Source organism: Ambystoma mexicanum, chromosome 1q (genome assembly GCF_040938575.1).
Source record: "Ambystoma mexicanum isolate Mex_15411 chromosome 1q, UKY_AmexF1_1, whole genome shotgun sequence".
NCBI classification, from domain to species: domain Eukaryota; kingdom Metazoa; phylum Chordata; class Amphibia; order Caudata; family Ambystomatidae; genus Ambystoma; species Ambystoma mexicanum.
In genome coordinates, this window is record NC_090922.1 from 132,821,336 (window position 1) to 132,847,248 (window position 25,913).

General features: G+C 51.9%; 1 protein-coding gene across 2 annotated transcripts in view; it reads left to right on the forward strand.

Annotated features, from left to right (window-relative positions):
* Positions 1–25,913, forward strand: part of KIAA0513 (KIAA0513 ortholog) — a 1,246,509-nt gene that overhangs the window by 753,949 nt on the left and 466,647 nt on the right. For both annotated transcript variants that reach the window (XM_069636198.1, XM_069636197.1), the window contains one exon: positions 25,813–25,886. In XM_069636198.1, coding sequence (XP_069492299.1) covers positions 25,813–25,886 — 74 coding nt within the window. The remainder of the gene's footprint in view (positions 1–25,812; positions 25,887–25,913) is intronic.

Genomic DNA, 25,913 nt, shown 5'->3' on the forward strand with positions numbered 1-25,913 from the left:
AAAGCACAGTGGCTAAAAGTAGAAATGTGCTACCTGCCTCACGTGACTGAAAGTAACATTTTCAAGATTTAGAAACGACAGATGCTGTTATAGGCAAAAACAAAAGGCACTGAAGAGCATCAAATGGTGCTCACTAATTAACAGCAGTGCTGCACCTTTTCTGGCACGGAGGAAACTAATTATGAAATCAATTAGAATGCTAGAAGGGTGGCTAACCTTGGGATCCAAGGTGTCACTCCTTCTGAAGAAAAGGGTGACCTGAAATGTTCAATATGGTAATGCTTAACTGTTAACCCTAACCCAGAACATCTGCATGATCCTCTCTGGATTAAGAGTATTCATGCTGCCTGTCAATTTCTGTCAGAATAAAATATGTACTTTAAATCAAATCGTGGTAGCTACTGAATGTTGCATCAGTTTTCTGCTTTCTTGTAACTCTCGCTTCCGCTATTAACTCTAGTGTTGCATCATCTGCTAACCAACCAAGCTCAGGACCCAGTAAAGGAAAGTGTATGTATTTTTTTCACCAGCTGATAGTGCAAAAACATTTCTCAATAAAGTACAGGGCAAACTACATGGCACTTTGAGTCCTATTAAGTTGGGTTCCTATTCATGTGTTGGCTCTGAATTTCAGGAGTTATTGACCTTTTGTAACCAAGGCTTATCTCTTTATGGATTGTATCATAAAAATTGTTGGTTGGGGTCGTGAAATGTGTATAACATAATGTAAAAATGAGTATCCTCTCTGATGAGGCTATCGGTTTCCTTTCTTTTTTATCTTTGTTCACAGCACCACAGGTTTTATTCAAATGGGTTACAACAAGCTTACCATAATAAGTTGTTTAGACTCTTGCTTATTAATGTGTGGACTCTGATTAGGACTCTGCAAGAGCATATGCTGTTAGCATATGAATATGGCGATGTGTTCAAATAGCCTATACAAAATGAAGACAAAAAAAAATCCCTTCACCTTTCTTCCTACAAACTTCCAGCTCAAACCCCACCAATGAAATCTCGACAATGGAAAAACCGTACCAGTCAAAACCTCATTTTCTCAGAAACCGATGCATCTTCAATAAACCCTGACATCAGCTTTCTATTGAATCCGTTTACTTTTGGTTGACTACTGCCCTTGAAGACCTCATCCCGTTCAAGATTAGACCAAGCCACAAGCACTTTTCAGTTTAATCCTGACCTACATTACCTCAAGAGGGAAGGCCATGCCCTTAAAAGGAACTGAAACAAATATCTCCTCTGCCAAGATAATGCTGTGTACCTGTTCATTCTCTGGTATTTCAGAACCCCTTTTTACCACACTAAAGAACATTACTCCAATATAGAGGCCGATTCATGGAATTATTGTGACGCCGCGCAAGTGTGCGAAAGCGTGCGAATCGCAGCACAAGCACCTAAATCGCAGTGCAAGCGTGTGAAAGCCGCGCACATAGATTCATGGAAGTCCGTGCGCGTGTAAATCCTGGGATGTGTGCTAAAATCCTGCGTGGCGCACACGTCGTCAAATGGCGTGCGCTACGCGCACAGCGAAAGCGCACATAGCGCGGCGCACACAAAAAAAGTAGGCGGAACATGGGGCGTAACACGCGGAATGGGGGACAACGCGTGAAAATGTGGGTGTTACGGGGGAAGTACAGGAGGCAAATGCACGGAACGCCCACACGCACGCGTACAACACGTATTCATGGAATCAAACAGGGGAAACGCGTGCGCCAAAAAAGACGCGCTAATCCGGAAACACGTACGCCAGCAGGAAGCAGGCGTACGCGGCCCCGCGCAGCATTAAAGTGCGCGCAAACAACAAACAAGCTCAGATGCTACGATGAATATACCATTCCTCGCAGCAGTGGTCGTGGGATACCGCAGGAGGAGGAAGATAGCCAGGCCCAGAATTTTTACACCCAGGACCAGCCTTTTTGGGATGCCTGATGACCAGGTGTATGGGAGGTACAGGTTCCCACCACACATAATACTCGACCTGGTGAGTGAGTGAGTGAGTGGGAGGATGACCTCACATCACCCACCCTGTGCTCCCAAGCACTGAGCCCCTTGGAAAAGGTGCTCAATGTACTGCACTTCTTGGCCTCTGGGTCATTTCAGCGGACAAGTGCCATAGTGGGGGGGGGTGTCACAGGCCACGCAGTCACGCTGCCTACACCAGGTGTTGGCCATCATGACTGCACACTCTTCAGTCCTCAGGCACATATACATGCCCAGAACACCTGCGGAAAGGCAGGCTGCCGCCCAGGACGTTTAGGGGGTGGCACACTTCCCCAAAGTGCTAGGTGCCACTGATTGCACACATGTGGCTCTACGTCATCCCAGGGTAACTGAGCACATCTATCGAAACCAAAAGCACTGGCATTCCATCAACGTGCAGGTAGTATGTGATGCCAAGGGAATCATCACCTCAGTATATGCCAACTATCCAGGGTCCACCCATGACAGTTTCATTTTCAGTATGTCACCCCTAAACTGGGACCTAGAAGCTGGACGCCATAGCAATACATGGCTGCTTGGTGAGTATAAATGCCTCTGCACATGCATGCATATCAGATACTGAGTAATGTCACAACCCCACTAATGATACCCATCATCACCTTCCCAGGGGACAGTGCCTATCCTCTGAGCACACACATGATGACGCCAATTCGGAACCCCACCACCCGAGGTAAGATACAACACAGCCCATATTGCAACCCGGGGCATAGTGGAGCGCACATTCGGAGTGCTCAAGTCACGCTTTCGCTCCCTTGCTATATGCGCCCCCAGTAGTGTGCAGGATCATAGTGGCAGCATGTGTCCTGCACAACGTTGCAACACGCCGGGGCCTGTAGGTGGACATGGTGTTGCCCCACATCCCGAACCACATGCACGGCCGCTGCGCATGGGAGGGGAAAGGGCACGTGGTGAGGCAGCCCGTACGCAGCTGGTGGCTAATTACTTCACCTAAAATCACACCCCTGTGGAGTGCACACAGCCCTGGCACATACCAGCTGACAATCAATGATGATGACATAAGGGACAGTCAACTGTCACAACCATACTAGCCTGAGATTGGTCACCTGGAAGTGTTACATTGTGTCCATCCCTACCTACTGAAAGACAACCAATGCTGTGTCACAAAAAGGCACACATTTATGCTGCATGAATGACTACCCCCTTGCAAAATACAACAGGAAAATAGTGCCATGTCACCCAACCCCACCCCATCTCAGCTACCCAACACACCATGGCATGTCATGCAATGTGAAACCAAACAAATGAATGCACAACACATGACACAAGTGTCACAAAGTGCACTGTCCCAAATGGAAACAGGCCACAGACAATATGCTCCCAGTAATCAATAACAAACAGCACACATGAACAAATATTTACCAGCAACACAGGATGAAACGGGGCCAAAATATGACAGTACAAAATCAAAGTAGTACAAGTCTTACAACCTGAATAAGCCAGCACATCGACCCCTTCCAACTGCAGAGGGTTGCTGTCTGACAAATGTGTCAGCGTACTTCATACAACATGAATTGCATCTGCAAAGGAGACGGCCTTGTGAAGACATGAAGGTACCTGTGAATACGGAGGAAGACATGGATGCTCAAGCACATATCAATACACCATGCAGTGTTCAATACAAGAACAATCCCTACTAGGGATGTTGTGAGGATGTGAGGCTGGAGCGGCCGTGACCACGGACAGGGGAGCCCGCTATGCCGCGGGCGGGCGCGACGCTGGGGGCGGGCGCCGGGAAGGTCTCCCTGTTGACGGGAGAGCCTTGTCGGCGTCCCGCGACAGTGCCGGCATTACAGCCGCGGCGCCGCGGGTGCTCACAGCCGCAGCGCCACGTGTGCCCGCGAGGATCGGGTTCACTGGCGCTGCGGCTGGGAGACCCGCGAATGGAGTGTACTTCGGCGGCCTCCGGCGGCGAGCGGAGGCGAGGATCGGGAACTAGAGGGCCCGACTCGTGCCGACCGCTCGGCGTCGGAGGTACGCCAGACAGATGGGTAAGAACCCATAAGGGGGAATTAACCCGAACCCCCTCCTTACCTGATGTAGGGCAGACACCAGACAGCAGCATGGGGCCTCAGTCAGGACGGGCCTCCGGGAGGCAGTCCTCGAGGGAGACACCATATTGGGGGGGCGGGGCCAATGAAGGGGGAGTGGCTGACAACAGGGAGGGGAAGCCAGAACCAAGCAGCCAGACCAAAGGAGCAAGTGGCGTAGTCGGCAGGATTGAGAGAACGCGATGGAGAAAATAATACAGACACTATCAGAAGGGCAACAACAGTTACAACAGCTCTTCCAACTGCAGGCCCAGCAGGCGGCCGCTGATCGCCAAGCCTTTCAGCAGGCAATACAATTGCAAGGTACCCTGCAGTCCACTTCTCAGGACAAACACCAAGAGACGATAAAACACCTGACGGATGCTGTCACCGGCACCCGAAACCTGCCCATGGTCCCTTCCGCAGTGTTGCAAAAATTCAAGGAAGGCGAAGACCCGGCTTTCTTTTTCACCACCTTCGAAAGAATCGCCCGAAACGCTCAGTGGCCGGTGGACCGCTGGGGCCAGTATGTTGCTCCCCTTTTGTCCGGCATCATGCAAGGTGCCTACCAGGCCGTTAACCCAAACGGAACCACGCCTTACGCTGAAATCAAAAAGGCGGTATTGGACCGGTTAGGACTTGACGAAGAGGCCTACAGAATGAGGCTGCGCGACACTAAACTCAAGCCGGGGGAGAACCCCCGACAACTCTTCTACCGGGTTAAAGATCTCACCGAGAAATGGTTACAAGTACCGGGAACAGGCCTCCAAGATGTCTTAGATAAAGTCACCCTCGAGCAGTTCATTGAGGCCCTACCCCCTCCGATGCAAAGATGGGTCCGACAACATCACAGGCCCACCTTATCCGAGGCGGTGGACATAGCGTCGGCCTACCAAAAGGCAGGGGGAGCGGGTAAACCCCTTGGAGGCAGATCTCCCATTCGCAATCCGATGCCATCGTTGGAACCCCTCCCAACCAAGAGCCTGCGAGGAGGGCTTCCCAAATGGAGGGCAACGGAAGGACGCCCTTCTGGATCCGAGGAGAAGAGGAGCGGTCCCGACCCGCGATCCACCCAGTTGTCCAAGGGATATCGACAACCGCAATGTTATGACTGTGGCGAGTGGGGCCATATAGCCCGGTTTTGTCCCCGGAAGAGAGGCACCGAGCCGATGGAGATCGGATTCATGAGGACAGAGCAACGACCAAGGTGCCAAGGTCTCTACGAGATGGACGTCCGGGTAGACGGGAACCAAGCCAGGGCCCTACTCGACAGTGGAAGTCGACAGACGGCGGTACTACCAACCGTAAGTGATTCTCCCTACCTCGCCAATGTTAGTATCCCCATTCGATGTATACATGGGGATGTGAGGACCTACCCCATGAAATCCATAACAGTAGAAGTGGGCCCTAATATTACAGAGATGAAAGCTGCCGTCCTCCCCTCCTTACCCGCCCCAGTGGTGATTGGGACCGATCTACCCCACTTCCACCAGACTATCAAAGCCCTAGAGCAGGGATGGTGGGAAGAAGCACCTTTTGCCAGGGAGACCATCCCCCCGAACACCCAAGGACGAGAGAGACCCACTATGAAAAGAAGGGAAGCTCGCCTTGCTCAGTGCGCATCCATGTATGCCACCCAACGGATAGCCTGGAACCCAGAGGACCATGAGGATTCCATCCGGGGAGAAACCCTGACGGACCCTACCTTAACATTGGCACGCGAAAGGGCCATCACTAATGGGGACCCAGACCTGACCAAGGGAGCCGGTTTTACATCTAGACCGGGCCTACTCTATCGGGTTTTCCAGGAAGAGGGAGGTGCACGGAGGGAACAACTACTCCTGCCCAAAACACACAGGGGCATTGTCCTCCAGTTGGCACATAATCACCCTTGTGGCGGCCACATGGCCTCCCTAAAGACACAGCAAAACATTCTAAAACGTTTCTACTGGCCGGGGGTCTATGGGGAGGTGGCGAAATTCTGTAAGGAATGCAAAATCTGCCAGTTGACAAGTGGGGAAAAGCCAGCCAAAGCGCCTCTGCAGCGGATGCCCTTGATCACCATACCCTTTCAAAGAATAGGCATAGATCTGGTAGGCCCGCTAGAGCCAGTCAGTCGGGGATATCGATACCTGCTGGTCATTGTGGACTATGCCACCCGGTACCCTGAGGCCTTCCCCCTAAAGGGGATGTCGGCTAACCAGATATGTGACCAGCTCATCCCCTACTTCGCACGTGTGGGCCTACCCACCGAAATCCTCACCGATCAGGGTACGAACTTCATGTCAGCCGTCATGCGACAAGTCTGTGAAAGACTACAGATCAGAAGGCTGCGTACCTCAGTCTACCAACCCCAAACGGATGGGTTAGTGGAGAGGTACAACCAAACAATCAAGAAAATGATGAAGAGGGTAACAGGCCCGGAGGGAAAGGACTGGGATAGTCATACCCCTGATCCTGATGGTATTAAGGGACACACCCCAGTCCTCAACAGGATTCTCCCCATTCGAGCTGCTGTTTGGAAGACAGCCCAGAACAATCCTAGATCTGGTTAAAGAAGATTGGGAAAACACTAAGGAAACATCCCTCACCGAGTACGCTGAGGACCTTAAGAACCATCTATCCACCTTAAGGGGACTAGCGGAATCCCATCTGAATATAGCTCAAGACCGACAGGAGAAGACATACAACAAGGGCTGTCGCCTAAGAAAGCTAGAACCAGGGGATAAGGTACTGGTGTTACTACCCACCAGTACGAACAAAATGTTGGCTCGGTGGAGAGGTCCCTATGTGGTGAAGGACGTGGTGGGACCAGTGAATTACCGGATACACCAACCTGACCGAAGTCCATCATATAAGGTTTACCATATAAACCTACTAAAGAAATGGACCGAGCCTGCACCGGTCAATATTCTGGCCACCCAAGATACGGGGTTGTTACACGCAACCGGCCAATTGGATGAGGTACAATGGGGTGAAACACTCACTGAACGCATGAAGAACGAGATACGGGAGACACTCAAACCATACCGCAACACCTTCTCCCAGTTACCGGGAAGGACCGACCTAATGGAGCATCGTATCGAAACCCTAAACGGACAGACAGTCCGGCTGAGACCCTACAGGATCCCGGAGGCCCGAAGGTTGATCATTAAGAAAGAAATCGAAGAGATGATTAGGTTGGATATCATTGAACCCTCAACCAGTGCGTGGTGTTCTCCAATCGTACTCGTACCCAAGCCAGACGGGGCTGTACGATTTTGTATGGACTTTAGGCAACTCAACCTGATATCCCAATACGAAGCCTATCCCATGGCCAGGATGGATGAACTGCTGGAAAGGCTGGGTGCTGCCCGTTACCTCAGTACCTTGGACCTCACCAAGGGATACTGGCAGATCCCACTACGGGAATCTGACAAAGAAAAAACCGCATTTGCTACACCCCAAGGACTCTTTCAGTATAAAGTGCTACCGTTCGGGTTGCATGGGGCTCCAGCCACCTTTCAGAGGCTGATGGACGTCCTCTTACAGCCCCACGACCTATACGCTGCGGCCTACCTGGACGACATTGTGATATACAGCGCATCATGGAATGACCATCTAACCCATCTACGCAAGGTGGTCGGCACCCTGGCCCAGGCCGGACTCCACATCAACCCAATGAAATCGGTACTAGGGACCCAGGAAACCAAGTACCTCGGACATATAGTCGGTGGCGGCGTGATTCGACCACAGGTGTCCAAAATCGAGGCTATTCAGGGGATCCCAGTACCGACTAACAGAAAACAAATTAGGGCCTTCTTGGGGTTTATAGGGTACTATAGACGCTTCATTCCCGGTTTTTCTTCCCTGGCTGCGCCACTGACCGAGGCGTTGAAAAATGGGGGTTCCCCGGACCTGTCAACCAATCACGCAGCCATACTGGCCGTTGAGGGGCTGAAGCACTGTATATCATCCCACCCGGTGTTGGTATGCCCGGACTTCCGGAAGCATTTTTTTCTACAGACGGATGCCTCTGGCATGGGGTTGGGGGCGGTCCTGATGCAGGAGGTGGACGGGTTCCTACGACCGATCTGTTTTGTCAGTCGGAAGCTCCTTCCGCATGAGTTGGCGTATTCCACTATCGAGAAGGAGTGTCTCGCCATTAAATGGGCGGTGGATTCATTGCAGTACTACCTACTGGGGAGGAAGTTTACGTTATATACCGACCATGCACCGCTGCAGCGGTTGGCGAGACACAAGGACACCAACCAACGAGTTCTACGATGGTTCCTGTCCCTTCAGCCCTTCGACTTCGTTACCTTGCATAGACCTGCCAGCTTTCAGCTGGTGGCGGATTACTTATCCAGATGTCCGATCCGGCCCGACCGGCCTGGATCAGTGGTGGGAGTATGTGAGGATGTGAGGCTGGAGCGGCCGCGACCACGGACAGGGGAGCCCGCTATGCCGCGGGCGGGCGCGACGCTGGGGGCGGGCGCCGGGAAGGTCTCCCTGTTGACGGGAGAGCCTTGTCGGCGTCCCGCGACAGTGCCGGCATTACAGCCGCGGCGCCGCGGGTGCTCACAGCCGCAGCGCCGCGTGTGCCCGCGAGGATCGGGTTCACTGGCGCTGCGGCTGGGAGACCCGCGAATGGAGTGTACTTCGGCGGCCTCCGGCGGCGAGCGGAGGCGAGGATCGGGAACTAGAGGGCCCGACTCGTGCCGACCGCTCGGCGTCGGAGGTACGCCAGACAGATGGGTAAGAACCCATAAGGGGGAATTAACCCGAACCCCCTCCTTACCTGATGTAGGGCAGACACCAGACAGCAGCATGGGGCCTCAGTCAGGACGGGCCTCCGGGAGGCAGTCCTCGAGGGAGACACCATATTGGGAGGGGGGGGGCCAATGAAGGGGGAGTGGCTGACAACAGGGAGGGGAAGCCAGAACCAAGCAGCCAGACCAAAGGAGGAGGTGGGGAGGAGGCAGCACTTTTTATAGAGGGTGGGTGTCTAGAGTCCCCACCAATCGAACAGGGGGGGAGGGAAGTTAGTCCCGATTGGTCCTTTTTCCCTCCAAACACTAGGTATAAAAGGGACTGGCCTAATGGCGTTTTTGTTGCTTTTTGCAGGGAGAAGGAGAGGAGAATGAGAGCAACTGGTGGGCCTATCCGGGTCCGTGAGAGTAGGAGAAACTTAAAGAGAAGAGGAATTCCTGGTGCCTTTCCCTCACAGTGAAGTAACTGTGGGGTCAACCTGGAGTCCAACTACCTTGGTTAAGACATTGTGTAATAAAGGTCTACAAAGCTCCATTTTGGCTACTGTCCTGATTCCCACAGATGTCCTCACAGTTTTGACCACAGACTGCCCACACAGCTCATGGGAGCCCATTGTCAATGTGTAAGTCACTTGGTCACACCCTTTGCAAGCCCATGGGGGGGCGGAGGGAGGGGGGCGGCCACCCAGGAGGTTCGAGGACAGGGTGCACACCAACACCCACCTGCGTGGATGTTGCAAAAAAAAAATACCTCCATGAGCTCATGGCCTGCATGGCTACGCCAATGTGGGAGAACTGCTGTCGCTCTCTTCACCCTCTGCTGCTACATCAGGCGGTGGCGGTGTTATGGGAGGCAGCCCACGCAAAGCCCTGGTATGGTCCCCCATGGCAGCAAGCATGCAGGTGTGGAAGGTCTCGTTCTGGAGGATGATAGTACGGAGATCCCCATGCAGCACCTCACGGGTTGCCTGCATTTCTGCACGCATGGCCTCGCATGATGCCCGGATCTCCTCACGAGTTGCCTGCAGCTCAGCTGAGAGCGAATGTGTGAGCTTTTCCGGCTGCTGTTCTGCCCTAAAATTTCAGGAAGCCTCAAGTTCTACCAGATTCTCCCTGAGGAAATGGAGTTCTAACCTCAGGGCTTCCCTGTGGCCCTGGGACTCTACAGATATGGCTTTGCGCAGAGTCTCCAGTGCCGCCTGTCGGTCCCTGTTGGACGCCAACATGTCCTCCCTGTGTGATTGGCAAATGGACTCTGTTGCCTGGTGTTGGAGCTCCATCTGCCTTTCAGGGGAGAGAATGGAAGTGGCCACCCTCTCCATTGCCTGAGCTATCATTTCAACCGATGCTCCCTGTTGTGCTGCTATACCGTACATGGAGTTTTCCCATACAGTATTGCCTGGTGGTGCACGGCCACCGCGTCGGCGGGCACCACACCTGTTTGGGGCAAGGCGATCTGCACCTTGCTGTGCTGGCACTGCCTGAGGCTGCAGGACTGCATTCCCCCTCTGATCTGCTGGCCCAGGGTCAGATGCTGTGGAGTATGACCCTGCATCCGTAACCGCCAAAGGCGGAGTTACCAACACTGACTCCCCATAGAGGGCTATACCCCTGGTGTAGGTGGGTTGGACAGAACAGCATCCCTGCCCGAAACACTCACCTGCGACAGCACATAAGTCTCATCATCCGATTCAGCACCTGAATCATAGAGGTCTGGGGAGGTGCACCCTGAGACACCCCTGGACAGTTTGGTCTGCAGGAGGATTGGGTTTTCACCCACCACCACACCACGTCCTCCACTGGTGCCCGGTCGTTCCTGAGATTCCTCCTGGGTCTGCACCATCTCCTCCACCTCTATAGCATCAAGTGTGTCATCACCTGCAAAAACATGAAAGACAACAAATGGAAACGGGCATGAGCACCATAGCACACACATAGGCCTGACAAGTCAGAGATCCAGTACATGAACACATGTCCCACATGACCATAACCTTGGTATGCATGCACTGTCAATGATTTGGAAGTGGAGGCAAAAAGCAGACACTGAGGACTCCAAGATGGAAAATGAACACATGTTCTGCATGCCGGATAGCACTCATCACATATTAGCCTGTGAGTGGCATGGTCAATCCACATACATGGCACATGCCAGCACACAGATGGCACGTAGCATAGCCATGGTACATTTGACAAGTACAGCCATATGTCAGTGAATGAGTACTGTCACCCATCCATGTGGGATGGACATGATGAGATGAAAAATGCAAAATAGTGTGAAAAAATATGCATGTGCCACACTGTAACACATCCAGTGTGCAATATTACATTGATGGCAGGCTGATGGATAAATCAATGGTTGGTCACTTCAACATGACAGAACACAACAGTCCTGTTCAACATTCAAACAGGGTCCAAAAATTAATGCGAGCAGGCCCTTACTCAATCAGCCTGAATGGTCAAATCATTCCCATAACAAGGCAATAAATATGGGCCATTGTGGGTTGTAAACTATGACAGAAGCATGTCACATATGTGGCATTAGGGCAGAAAAATGTGTTGCAAAAATGGGAGGATTGAAACAATCAGGCTGAATGAACACTGAAAAATCAGAACAATGTTGTTGCAAGATGACAGTTCAAGGGAAACTGCAGTAATGTGGTGCTAATTGGCTACTGTGGTCAGAAGGGATACTGTCATACCCAAACCCAAGGCTGGTGAATGGTTTGGAGGAAGCACATGGGTGACCCATACCACTCAGGAATACACACCCTCACCTGGCACTCAATCATTACACATCAACCAAGAAACATACACATGGATTACACACACTTGCATGGGCACTCACTGGACAATGCATCATAATCTGGTAGGTCTCCCACGCCTTGGATCTATTCCTCTGTGACGAAGGTTCCAGCAACAGACTCATGTTCAGTGAGTTGGTCTTCCTCTGGTGAAGACCCACTGCCAGTCACCAGAGTAGAGGCATGATTGGAAGCCAGCTTGTTCTTTGCTCTGCGTTTCAGGTCATTCCACCGCTTGTAGCAATCATCAGCTGTGCGCCTCACAAATCCAAGGGCGCTAATGTGGTTCACGATGGTCTGCCAGTGGGCCCTACGTTGAGCAGGCGTAGTCTTACAGCCTGCAGTCACCAACATTTTGCGGCTATGTGCCGACACAAAGGCCACAAGTGCATCAAGTTCGGCGTCATTGAAGCTAGGCTTCCTTGTCGTGCCGGAGTGTGTAGCCGTGTCTGGGGTCTCAGCTTGTGCAAGATCACCCTTCTTCTTCCTCTTTTAAGGTGGTGCGGATCCTGAGTGGCTTACACCGCTCTGGTCAGTAGGGGCAGAAGCGCAGGTGGACTGGGTACTAGAAGCCTGTAAAGGCACAATGACCATAGGTCTTGGTGGAGGCATTGGCTGCAGGGTGATGTCAGCAGGGCCAACGTCGGTGTGATGGACCTGGACCGACACTGTCCCGGCTGGGAGACTCGGAGCTGGGGTGGATTGAGCTGCAGCTGCCCCTGCAGCCTCCCCACCCTGCCTACTTGGTGCAGCAGATGACATTGCTGCCCCAGATCCACGTGGCCTGGTGACAGCAACTTTCACTGGCACACGTGGATTAGACTTGCTGACCTGGAAGTCAGCCTGGGAGTCATCCTGTGCCAGTTCAGGTGACAAAATGGGTCAGTCCAAAAAGGGCCGAGCTGGGATGGTGTCGGCTACGTTTCCCACAACCATTGGAGGGGGGGGCATATGTGTCCCCGATTGGTCCTCCACACACGGGGCTCTAGGGGCACACTGCAAATCCTGGCCACGTCCCCTACCGTGCCCGCCACGCCCACCTTTTGGAGGTCGGTCCCCTTTGCCTCCCTTACTGCTTGGTCGCCTCCAACCATGGCACTGATGTTGTTGTGCGTATGGGCGTTGCAGTAAACAATTGTCCTGGGCAATTGGGGCGAAAGGGGTAAGGTACTAGATGGTATTTGTACTCTAGTGCTCTAGCAAGGCTGGATATGACCCCTGGGGGAAGATGATGGGTCACGCAACGCACAGGCACCCCAAAAACAAAAGTACACGTGCACAAAACCCCTGGTAGACCACGTGCGTGGATAAATGAACCCGCATACGCTGTGGCACCCAGAAACACAAAAATAAGCGTACGCGTGTTACACGGAGCCTGGGGTACGCGACACACGGGGGCAACCACAGTAGGAAAATACTTGCGCGACTCACCGTCTGCCTTGGAAAAGAATGTGAAAAAGACGCGCGTGTGCGCGTTAGCAACACCCTCGCCAAAAGAAGAAAAGAACGCAGTCTGAGGAAACAGGGAGTACAAACTGGAAACGTTGTGAAGTAATCGCGTGTGAACCGACAAGAAGTACAAGAAACACCCGCTCACTCTCCACAAAAAGCACATACAAGAAAATAGCGTGATACTCGTATCTTTTAAGCCAGCCCACACGTGCAACATCACTTACGCGCTTACGCGCTAAGGCCCTTTCCTCCAATAGGACGGGTGACGTGCAGTTTTCTCACGTGCTGAATCACAATGCACCCGTGTTGTGGAGAACGCCCGCGCGCGCAACGTCGCTTACGCGCTAAGGGCCTTTCCTCGGATTTCACGCTGACGTGCACTTTTTTCACGTGCCAAATCACTCCGTATCAAGCTGGCCACGCGAAAACACACGGAAGACCACGCTCCTGTCCAAAAGGCAATTTTCCTGCCCCCCAGAGCCCTGAGCACGCTCCCACCAGCCATCTGCTGCTGCCTGCCTGCTGCCCACGTGCCCTGCTATTTGGTGCCTGCACATCAGCCATCTGCAGGGGGGTCCAGTTGCTGTGTCCACCCCTGCTGGAACAGATGACTCCCAACTGGGATACCATCGCTCCACAGCCCAGCCCCAGGACCCAGTTGCCCACCCACGCCTGCCTCGGGGGTCGCCATGTCGGGGCAAATACCATCTGAGACCACTGGCGACCCCCAGCCAGAGAGGCAGAGGGCCACCAGCTTCAGTGAGAAGGAAGTTGGTGTCCTGGTGGAGCATGTCCTGGGGCATTATGATGCCCTCTTCGGAACATCACGCGCCAACAAGGAAGGACGGGAGACGATCTGGGAGGACGCAGTGGTTGCCATCCACGTGTAGGGGGTGGCAACCCGTGACATCAAGCACGTCCGGAAGCACTGGGAGGACTTCAGGTCCAGGACCCTCTACAAGGCCCGGCGCCTCACGGAGGGGTCCGGGTCAGCATGAGAAACATCCAGATGAGGGTCCTGGAACGCTTAGGCCTAGCGCTCCACGGCCAGATCCTTCAGAGGCAGACCCGTCTGGAGTTGAGCGGTAAGTGGCCAAGCATTGCTGTGTGAGACAGGGCATGTTGCAGTGTGCTGTTAGTCTGTTACTTGCCTGTATGTGTGACATAGGCCATGTATGGATTTGTGTGTGCAGGGACATCATGGTCATGCATGTGAGAGTAGTAATGTGTGAACCACATGGATGGTGCATGTGTTCCAATGCAACATGGGGAGCTGTATGCGGAATGCACACATGAATGCATGCCAGTCTCTGTTCTTGGACATGGAGGGGGGGTGAGGGATGGGTGCTGCTCTCATGTACATGTATGGTGCACATGTGTGTGTCTGAGAAGTGTGTGTGTGACTTTGAAACGCCATGGATGCATGACACATGTCCATGATGCTGTGTAGATTCACTCATGCAGTGCGGTCACCGTTGTATCCACTGTGTCTATCCACTGTGTATGTGGTGTACAAGCCATGATGCATGACCCTCCGGTGATGTGTGTGCATGGGATCATTGTGAGCCATGATGCATGTGAGTTTGAAGGCAACATTTTGGTTAAAAGAGGCCCTTGAACATGGATGCTGATGTTGATTGCAGGCGCCGTGCCTGATTCTGCATGTGTGTTGCGTGCATTCACCCATGTATTGTGGAGGGACAGGATGGAAGTGACATTTGACAGAGCCACTCGTGTTATTGCTTCCTGTCTGGGGGAATATTGTACTGTACCCTGATGCTTGTGTTCTATGTCTCCCTCTACGCAGCGTCAAGTGAAGAAGAGGGCGGAGACGGCCCTGTGGAGCCAAGCGGCGGGGATGCCTCCACCGGGCGGCGACGCAAGGTCCAGCCAACCTCCCAAGAATTGCCATCATCCGGGAGCGAGGGGCCTGGTGTCATGCCTACCCCCGGGGACCCAGACCAGGTCCAGCAACCCCAGAAGCAGGCATCAAGTTATTTTGAGCAAGCCCAAAACCCCCTGCTAGGGGCTGTTTGGGTGCGGTCCTGGTGCCTATGGCAGCAGGCTCATATGGAGAGTCAGTCCTGGCGCCATAGGCGCCAGACTCATAGAGTAGAACTTACCTGATGCAGACTATGCTGAAAGCTTACCTGATGCAGACCATGCTGCAAGAGCTCTAAGCTAAATGAGGCTTGGAAGGGACTATTTTACCTAGGGACTATTTTTTTACTCGGGCAGGGCTGGGGAGGAATACTTACCTGGGACTACTTTGGAGGCTATTTAAACCACGCCCAAAGAGTAGCACACGCTTCGCGTTATTCTGCATCCAGCAGCGTAACGCTCACCATGCCTGCAAGTCTGCATCCAGTCTTCTGCCACGCCCGTCTCGAGTTTGGAGCTCCTAGAAAAAGGGAGAAAGAAGGAGAAAAGGTTAGAACAAGGGCAATACCTTTGATCCTAACCTGAACTCCCGATCCATTGCGCCTTCGAGCTGGAAGAAAGAAGTTATTTAATGCGCGTCGCCTCGCCTGCTGCACAGCCACGCTGAACTCGCCGGTCTTCGCAGCATCTTCACATTCCACCGCATCCTCCTGCATGTTCCCGCCGCATTCCGGCACCTAAGGAGTAGACAAGAACAGCAAGGTGAGCGAAGGGAATACACAGAGGAATATTAGTTACCCCCCCATAGACTTACCTGATTTTACCACCGGGGGTACTATTCCTCTTCACGGGTCAGCGCAGCTTCCACAGCATCTTCCCCGAACCCCGGCCCCTAAGGGGGAAACAAAAGGACAGCAAGGTGAAACAAAGGGACTATCAAGGGGAACCCTCCTCACCACAATAGACTTATCTGATTTTACCGCCGGAGGTATTATTCCCCGAGACTTCATACTTTCTTTCAGCTGATGAATAAGGGAGAAAGCAACAGGTTACATATTGACATTATTTATCGAACTGTGTTGGAAATACAAATCCTTACCAGAATATTACCGGTTGCCACGAGGAACTCTTTACTAGGGTCAAGCTGCAATCTGCAAGGAATCGGACAAGAGTGAAAGTCAGGCATTTGAACTGTTACGAACTACATACTTTTCGGAGTCAATATTGTTCTGGAACTCACCAATTCCTTCGAGCCAGTGAAGCAACTGGTTATCAACGTGCCCCTGCGCTCAATGCAGGATGGAGAGCTCATCTTTTCAAACCATCAGGTGAGACTATAAGAGGGGACATCAAAGGTGATCCGTGGGGAGAACAGCAGGGGTGGAGGGATTTACACTCAACTCCACGGGTGGTTAATTCCCTTTCTCCATTTGCAGAAGAATATTCCTACGGGCCAAGCAAACGAAGCTAGGTGGGCCAGTCCTGTCCGTCATCTTGGCCCTACGCGTCACATTGGCGGAGACCGCAGCTGTCCAGTTCAGATTGACGCCTCTGTGGGAGCCAGGTGAGCGTAACACCAGGTGCCGCGTCTGCCACTACGGCTGTAGCGGAAGGGCCGGGTGAGCCCCCACAGGGGCTTGCAATGGCGGAAGACGGTGTGGAGACATCCAGGTTGGTGGTCTCCACAGAGGAGGAGCCTGCTACTGAGCCGCACATGGGGCCTGGTGGGGGTAGTACCACTGGTGCAAGTGGTGCAGTCCAGGGTCAGGAGGCAGCACAGGTCACCGCGGAGGGGCCTGTGAATGTCGCTGTCCTTGACCCTGTGACTGCACCACCATGCACCAGCAGGGATGCCCCATCCCAGGCCCGTCCGCAGGTAGGGGAGAGTGCCACGTCATCTGCCTCTCCACTACCTGCGGATGAGGGGGTCCCACGACTGTATGGGCTCTGTCGTGGTTGGTGTCGCGTTGCGCACGCGTGACATTCGTGATGATGTGCGTGCTTCCTGGGCGGAGAATGCACGCCATCACAAAGAGCAGCGTCGCGACGTGGCACTGTTGGGAGGGGCCCTGGTTGGTGGGTTCCTACATGTGTCGCGCACTGTGGCTGACCTCTCCTTCTCTGTGGAGACTATGCGCCAGTCTTTCTCCCTGCCGTCTTCTGTCCCAGATTCCACCAGGGCCCCTTGTGGACCTGGCCTGACCAACACCAGCTTGGTGGAGATCCCATCCCTGCCACAGTCTGGAGTCGGCGGTCCAGCAGGGGTGGACACCCCAACAACTGGAGACCAGTAGATGGAGGATGTGCAGGCATCATCGGACAGGGCACATGGACAGCAGCAGCAGCAGGCTCTAGGTGGGAGCAATGATGGCTCGGGGCCATCGACATCAGAGGGGCAGGCATCGGGCAGAGGGCAGGAGGACCCTGGAATGGGTGTGTCTTCCATGTGGCTGCGGTTGGGCCAGCGTATAGATGCGGAGTGGCGGCGGGCGGAAGAGGTGCGGCTCACCATGGTCAGGGCGGAGTTCTCCATGCGTCGGGCGTTGAGGCGGGCAGAGTGCCTTGAGGCTACTCGCAGGGAGTTGGAACAGGCCATGAGTGCATCCCTGCGAGACCTCGGGGCCAGGGCAGAGTCCCGCCTCCGGGACATCGACATGGAGTTCGGCCCGGGACATCACAGAGTGAGCCGCAGGACTTGCCCGCTGCCATTGTATATAGTTAGATAGTATTAGGTTTCCTTTGTGTTATTATTTATTTTGGGGCTCTTGGACAATACCCCGCGTTTTTGTATATAGTTCTTCATTAGGTAGGGTTTTTTCTAGTTTTCAGCTGAAAGGTTGGGCTCATGGACCCTGGATTTGTACTTTGTAAATAGTTCAACACTGGATTTCACTTTTTATTTTGCATTTTTTTTCCCATGGATCAATGGTTTTGTCTTGGTTTATCACTTTGGATTTGTTTTGCCGGACCCTCACTTTGGACCCATGCGCATTTGGATTGATTTTGATTCTGCGTTCACTCATTTTGTTATATATATTTTGGACATGCAGCTTTTTCTTCATCATTTCCATTCTTGTGTGTTTCTTTTCATTCCCTTGCTTTTGTTTTTAATAAATTTTCATTTCCTACTTCAATGTGTGGTATTTTCTCTTTGGTTACATGCATGTCAGGATGTGTGTTTTCTCAATCTCATGCACGCATTGTGTGGGTGTAAAAGAACTGTTGATGTGCATACTTGCCATTTGTGATGTGTCATGTGATAGGTTTTACATTGTGGGGTGGATGTGATACCTGGTTGTGTGTTTGGACTGGGGTGGCATGGGTTGAGATGTGGGTAGCCATAAGGCCCATGATTGAGGATCGTCATGACGTGGGGGCGGGGGGGACATGAGTCGGGCCCTGCTGGCAGGTGACCCTCACTGATAGGGCGGGGTGGGGGTTGTGGGGGACATGAGTCGGGCCCTGACCCTCACCGATGGGAGGTGGGGGTGCTGGGGGCCCTGAGTCGGGCCCTGACCCTTACTGATGGGAGGGGGGTGGGGGTTCTGGGGGACCTGAGTCGGGCCCTGCTGGCAGGTGACCCTCACTGATGGGGGGGGGGGTGCTGGGGGACATGAGTCGGGCCCTGACCCTCACTGATGGTGGGAGGTGGGGGTGCTGGGGGCCCTGAGTCGGGCCCTGCTGGCAGGTGACCCTCACTGATGGGGGGAGGGTGGGGGGTGCTGGGGGACATGAGTCGGGCCCTGACCCTCACTGATGGGAGGTGGGGGTGGTGGGGGCCCCCGAGTCAGGCCCTGCTGGCAGGTGACCCTCACTGATGGGGGGGGGGGGGGGGGGGGGGTGCTGGGGGACATGAGTTGGTGATCACTAGAGCAAGGTGACATGTGGGCTGGCTAGGGTAGTCCCCTGTGGTGTGGGCTGCCTGCAGGGGCCGTGGAGGGGGTAGAGGGCACACCTGGGAGGACCCACGCTGCCAATTCACGTGTGAAACTTCCCGCGTACCCCTGTAATACACGTACCCCACTCGCACAGGGCCAATCGCGTGTGAAACTTCCCGCGTACCCCAGTAATACACGTACCCCGCTCGCACAGGGCCAATCTCATGTGAAACTCCACGTGCAGGGATGTACGTGTATTCGGAGGGGTGCGCAGGGAGTTTTACAGGCGTTTTCGTGGTTGGGGGCCTGTATGCTGGTCCACTGGCCTGTGCGCTTTGTACGGGATTTGTGCTGTGCATGGCGCACAGGGAGGGGTTGGGGGCGTAACTGGCGCTGCTGCAGGGTTGCTGCGCCACTCTGCGCCACGGCTGGTAATGGATGTTAAAATCCATGTACACGCTGTGCGCGGAAATGGATTTTGGCGCACGTGGCTGGCCCAGACTGTCGCACGCGCACACTGTGCGCCAGCCGCGTGCGCCACTTGTGCGCTGAATTCTATGAATTACCCCCATTATCTTGGAAGCAGACTCTTCAAGGTCCTTGTTGTAATCCCATATCCTTTAGACTCCAACACTGCTCCCTTCAGTCCATCGGAGGCACAGACTGTCCCCGAGATTTGTCATTGGGGACACTCAATATAAAGTTAAGGTGCTCCCTTTGGCTTAACCTATGTGCCCAGGGTTTTCACCAAGCTAATGGCAGTGGTGGCGGTGCACTTCAGGAGGTCCGGGTTTTCACATGTTCCCATACCTGGACGACAGGCTGATCCAGGGAAGGTTTCCGGAGCAGGTATCTGCTCAGCTTGAGAAAACCTGCTCTCAGCTTCACGGTTTGGGCTTCTCCCTGAATTTCCAGAAGTCCCACGTAACACCAACGCAGAATTTCCAATTCATCGGAGCAGCCATGAACACTAGGGTGGGGTAGGCTTTTCGCCCTGAAGAAAGTCATGAGTGTCAGGCAAATGGTTAAGCTTTTCCAGAGACACGACAGCCTACCCGCTGCTAGGTCTAATTTCTTCCTGCATTTGTCTGGTGCCAGAGGCCAGACTCTGGATGTGATCTCAGCAGCTGCTGCTGAAAATTCACTGGTCCCAATACATCAATGCTATGAAGGACATTTTCAAGGTGATGAGGTTGGTGACCAACAACCTTTCTTGGTGGGCCAACAGAGAACATGAGGGCGGGGGAACTCCTTTTGGCCACTGTGGCCTCAAGCCCAGGTGGTCACGGATGCGTCCCTGAAGGTTTGGGGGTGCTCACTGCTGGGATTGACAGATGAGGGGGAATTGGTCGCCATTGGAATGCAGGTAGCATATCAACAGGCTGGAGTTGTGGGTAATCAGGTTGGCCATGATGGCCTTTGCATCTTTCCTCAAGGGGAAACCGGTCCTTGTGCTGACTGACAATATGGTGGCCATGCACTACCTCAACAATCAGGGGTTGTATGGACCATGTCCCTATGCAGACAGGAGCTGCATGTATGGTTCTGGTTACTGGATAACCAGATTTCCACTTCGGCTGTCCATCTAGCGGGGCGGAGAATGGACTGGAGGACACTCTGAGCAGGCAGAGCATGGTCTCTCATGAGTGGGAAGTGTTCTCAGAGATCTTGGCCCAGTGGCAAACCCTCACAGTGGATCTGTTTGCCACGAGGGCCAACGCAAAGTGCAGACAGCTTTGCTCAAGGGAATTGCGCTAGGGGAGATGCATTCCCGGTGGAGTGAGTCTTCGGCAACACTATGCATTTCTTCCGATACCCGTCACACTGTGGGTTCTCAGGAGGTTGAGTCACCATGATCTTCATTGGCTTGGACTGGGTCAGGAGAACATGGTACTTGGAACTCCTGGACTTTACCATCTGCCCAACTCTCTGGTTGCTTCGGCGACCGGACCTCCTATCCCAGCCGGAAGGTCGGGTGCTCCACCCAAACCCGGACTCCTTCAATCTACATGCGTGGCTCTTGAGAGAATGAGGTATGATGGAACCTCTCAGAAGAGGTACCTGAGGTTTTACTGGCTGCATGCAGACCTTCTACGAGATCTTTGTACGCTTGCAGGTGAGGAAAAATGTGAGGCGTCGTCTAGGGAATGCAGGATAGACCCCATTTCTTGTCCCACCAGTACAGAATTCCTTTTGTCACTTGCTTCTGCAGGCCATCAGATAGGCACAGCCAAGGACTACTTGGTGGCTTTGTGTTCAAGAGTTCGCTGGATCAAGGGTCCTTGTTATGTTTTTGTAGAGCGCAGCGTACGCCAAAAGGCATCTTGGAGCTAGGGGATAGAAGGAGAGAAGAGATCAAGGAGAGCTAGAAGAGAAGAGTCTTCAGTGCACATCTGAAGGCCAGATGGTTGGCGGTGGCACGGAGAGCCCAAGGAAGTAGGTTCCATGTTTTGGCTGCAGCCACCGAAAAAGTGCGGCCTCCCGTTTGAGTGTGTTTAACATGGGGAACCAGAAGGAGGAGCGCGGACTGGGAGCCTTCTTAACGGTCCCGGTAATTAACCAATTCTTGAAATGCCTTGTTAATAGGTTCCCGCCTACTCTGTTTTTGGTTCCAGATTTGGACCTAAATTTGGTTTTGACATTTTTTTATGGCAGCTCTGTTTGAGCCTATGCATTCATATCCTATCAGGCTACTTACCCTGAAAATGGCTTTCCTGGTTGCAATTGCGTCAGTGAGACGTGTCAGAGCACTTCAGGCTCTATTGTGCAAGCCTCCCTTCCTGTGATTTTTCAAGGAAAAAGACTTCTCTCTAGGTGCGGCCTACATTTCTGCCAAAAGTGGTTTCTGAATTTCATGCATCTCAGAGCATTGATTTGCCAAATATCTATCCTCCTCCATATCCCTCTAAGGAAAGGCTACACAGGCTGAACCCCAAGAGGGCTCTCAGCTTCTACGTAGCTAGGAAGGCAGAACAAGCTCTTTGTGGCTTTCTCTGAGCCAAGAAAGGTTTGGCTGTGTCCAAACATACAATCTCTTGCTGAATAATTCTCTGAAACATAGTGTTATCAGAGAGCAGGAAAGGATCTGCCACCAGGCATTAGGGCATAGTCTGCTAGGGTGTGGCAGAATCTTCCACTTTGCAAAGGGGTGTGCCAGTGAAAGAAATATGCCGGGCAGCCACACACGTTCACGAAGCATTACTGCTTAGATGTGGCACCTGGTTCAGATGCTCAATTTGATAGATCTGTGTTGCAGAGCTTCCTTGTCTGAGGGCTATCATCCCACCTCTGCAATCTGTACTGCTTTGGGAGTCTATCTGATGAGGAATCTGCAGGAGAATGCAATCCATTGAAGGAGACATTTCTTACCAGTAATGTTCTTTCTATGGATTCTTCTCCTGGAGATGGTCTGCTGCCATTATCTGGTGGTTCTCGTCTAATGGGATGAGGTTAGATGATTAGGCGTTATGCACGATTTGGTGCCACCTTGTCTGAGTACTGTCAGCCAGTTGCTCTCAGTACGGTTCTGTTCCCCACAAAAAAGTTTTGGGGCTGTTTTTAAGACGAATCCTATAGATTAGTCCTCCGCGGCTGCTGAGCTCAGGGGAGAAAAAGTGGGAAACTGAGGTATGTGGGTGTAGTGAGGTTGTGTGTATATATATAAAGCTGTAGCCATGTCCAGAATCGAGAAGTGGCACGGTCGAGTCAAGAGTTGATGGTCAATATCGAGTCGTACTGCACCCCCCTGTCAAACATTTCCGAGCAGCTGATGCCGGAAGGCTAGCTATCTGATGAGGAATCTGCGGGAGAAAAATCCATAGAAAGAACATTACCGGTAAGTAATTTCTCCTCCTCACTGATTGGCATTACTGTTCCCCAGAGTTGTCCTGTACCCCAAAACTGGTTCCACTAATCACACTTTGTCACACCCTCTTCATGTGATTAGCTTTCCACATCTATCGTGACACAGTAGCAGAGTGAATGAAGCCTTAAATCACCATGAAGTCTACAACCTCATTTAAGTATTCTCAACATCTGGAGAATCGATCTGCTTTTTCTCCCTTGATTGGTATCAGGTAATATTATCCCCATATAAATGGTCGTCGTAAATAATATCGCCGGGAAAAGGTCGTGGCGATATTATATGGGTGACCATATATATGGGGACAGGGGCAAAACTAAAAAAGTAAAAAAAAAAAAAATAATAAAGAAATTTGGGGATTGCGGGGGTGTCCCCCGCATGTTCCATGCAATAATGTCGCCACAAAAAACGGCAATTTTTCGGCGATATTTCTGCATGGCGAGATTTTTGTGGCGACATTATTACATGGAACCCCTTGATTGACTGGTGCGCACTGGAGATTTAACATTTCTCTCTGGCTGCAAGGGAAGCCCTGCCTCCATCCCGCCTCTTCCTACCTAATGGCCACCTTACAATATCTCATTATGCTAATTAGGTACGTAGCTCTGTTGTCAGAAGTCTTGCTGTGGTCGGTGTTGAGAGCTGGCCCTTGCTATGCCGATCGAGATGGTTGGCTGAAGCTGCCCTATCAAAAACTAGCCTGCCTCAAAGGAGACCACAAGTCCTCCAGTGTTCTGTTCCCAAAGAAAAAGAAATGCATACAAGATTAAATGCCTGCCTGCAGCTACACTTACCCCTTTGTACTCTGCATCAACTACATAAAGCCTGCCTCCTTGGAGATTGGGAAAGGAACAGGTGGGCTAAAATGGCCATAAACAAAAGGTTTTTGTTACTGCCCCATACTGCCTCTCACGGGTGGCTGGAGGTTTAATTGAGTAAGGGTCCTCTACGTTTGCACCCGCTACTAGCCATTGGGAGTGATAATTTGCTCTTGTTTATGAGGGAATGTTGTACTATCTGCGTTTGGAGAACTGGCATTCATGGCATAGACAACTGACATTTATGCCTGCTCAATAGATTGCAACTTGACATCTTTCACCCAGGAGTAAGGACTAGTAGAAGGAAGATGGACAACGCGGTAAAGGCATACTTGCAAACATTGGCCTCTGCCTTGGAGGTAGTAGTAGTAATTGACATTTATATAGCGCCTTTACCCATTTGTATTATTATTGTATTTGTTGAGCGCGAACCTAGCTTCGAGAAGCAATGGAGCGCTTTACAGAGGTATAAAACAGTACAGATGCATAACGGAGCGCTTTCCAGAGGTAACGGAACAGATATACATCCGGGGGTTAGAAAACAGAGGGGCACAGTGGGAGGGGTACTGCGGTACAGGGTGGCAGGGATGAGAGGGGTGGACGGCGTCTAGTGGGTAGGTGGCACGGGGGGACAACATGATGGACTAGTTGTTGAGGAGAGATTGCTTGAAGAGGTGGGTCTTGAGTTATTTTCTGAATTTTACGAGCGTGGGGGCGAGCCTGATGCTGACTGGGAGGAGGTTCCATAGTCTTGGGGCATAGGCAGAGAAGGCTTGTTTTCTGGTCCTCTTTTTGCAAAAGCAGATTTCAAATCTGCACGTGTCATGGCTTCTGGTGGTGCGCGGTCTGCTAGAGATGCTGAGTTTCTCCACGAGGTAGCTGGGTGACTTGAAGGTGATTCGTGGGTGATTGGGAGCCAGTGAAGGTCGATGAGGGCCATGGTAATGTGGTCGTATTTGCATAGACCCTTGATGAGGCGTGCCAGCATGTATAGGACCCTTCTCAGGGGCACAAAGTGGACGACGAGAGGCCTTCGAGGAGGGCATTTGTATAGCCTCAAAGCGCTTTCTCGTAGGAACAACCTCCGGGCCCAAAGTCCAGGCATGGGAAAATTCACAAAGGCTTTTGTGCATTTGGCCAATATTAGAAATTTAGTGAGCTGGCTAGGCTCCAGTAAGCAACCCAAGAGTTCAGGCATGTGGATGGGTACTGAGGGAGGCCATGACAGAGCACTAGTGCAGAGACTTGATATGTGACTAACTAGACCTAACATTGTCCTAGGTTGTCGCTGAATTCTAATGGCAGAGGTGTTGAGGCAAGTTTGGTTGCTGAATTCTAATGGCAGAGGTGTTCAGGCAAGTCTGGTGTAAGGGGCGAAGCCATTACGTGTGCAGCTAGACCAAATTAGTTGTAGTCGTAGCTGCATTCTAAAGTGTGTGGATGGATAGCCGTGCCTGCGGCAGTTGTCCACCGAAGTGGTGCGTTTAGTCATACCTTTAGCGCAGATGGAGCTTCTCGTTTATCTTGCTATGTGCATGGTAGGTCCAAGGTCACAAGTTTAAGGTCAATTCATCCCACCATGTTGGACCGAACAGGCACCATTGAGTTAGCAAACAGTAATGGTTATTTTAACACGAAAAAGACAATTGAACAAAACCGATGCTGTAAAAATTAACACAAAAGTAACAGAAAATAACGAGGTGGCAAAATATAACAATGGATGGAGCCTCAGATAAAAATTAGCAGTGATTTCATTAAAACTTCTATTCAAAATGCAACCGTTTTTTCTGCACTTTCCTGGGGAAATGTTACAAAAATATGTAATGGGAAGGGAGTTCTTTTTCTCTAATCCTAAGGTCATGTGATTCAGTAAAGTGTTTACGAATCTGACCTGGAAATCAGGAAGCCAGGAAGCCAAATGCACGTTCTTTTCTTCAACATGGTCACATGGCTTTGAGTTTAGAGCATAGAATTTAGATGGGGTTGATATTCTGCAAGGGTATTTTTCAATATGTTATACTCCCACCCTCCCTTCTAACCTCCCTCATTTACCTCTACGCTTCCACTTTGGGTTTTGTATAATTAGTATTTTTTTAATCATCCCTCATTGATGCGATTCTACCTTATTATACTTTAAGTGTATTTCTGATGGTGGGTGGCTCTGTTGTCAGTTTAACCGCTTGTTGCACTTTTGAAAGAGTATATCGTGGAATAGGTAGGTTATGACTGAAAATACTGTAATTAAAAAACAGCATTTACAGATGAGCATTGATCAATACAGACTTTTTTTTCCCTTTCTACATAGCGCTGCAACTCGAAATGCGTCTCTGAACAGACCTTCTATCGGCTTGTCCAGTCTTTTGCTGTTGTTCTTTTTGAGTAAGTACATAGTCACAAAAAGCTACT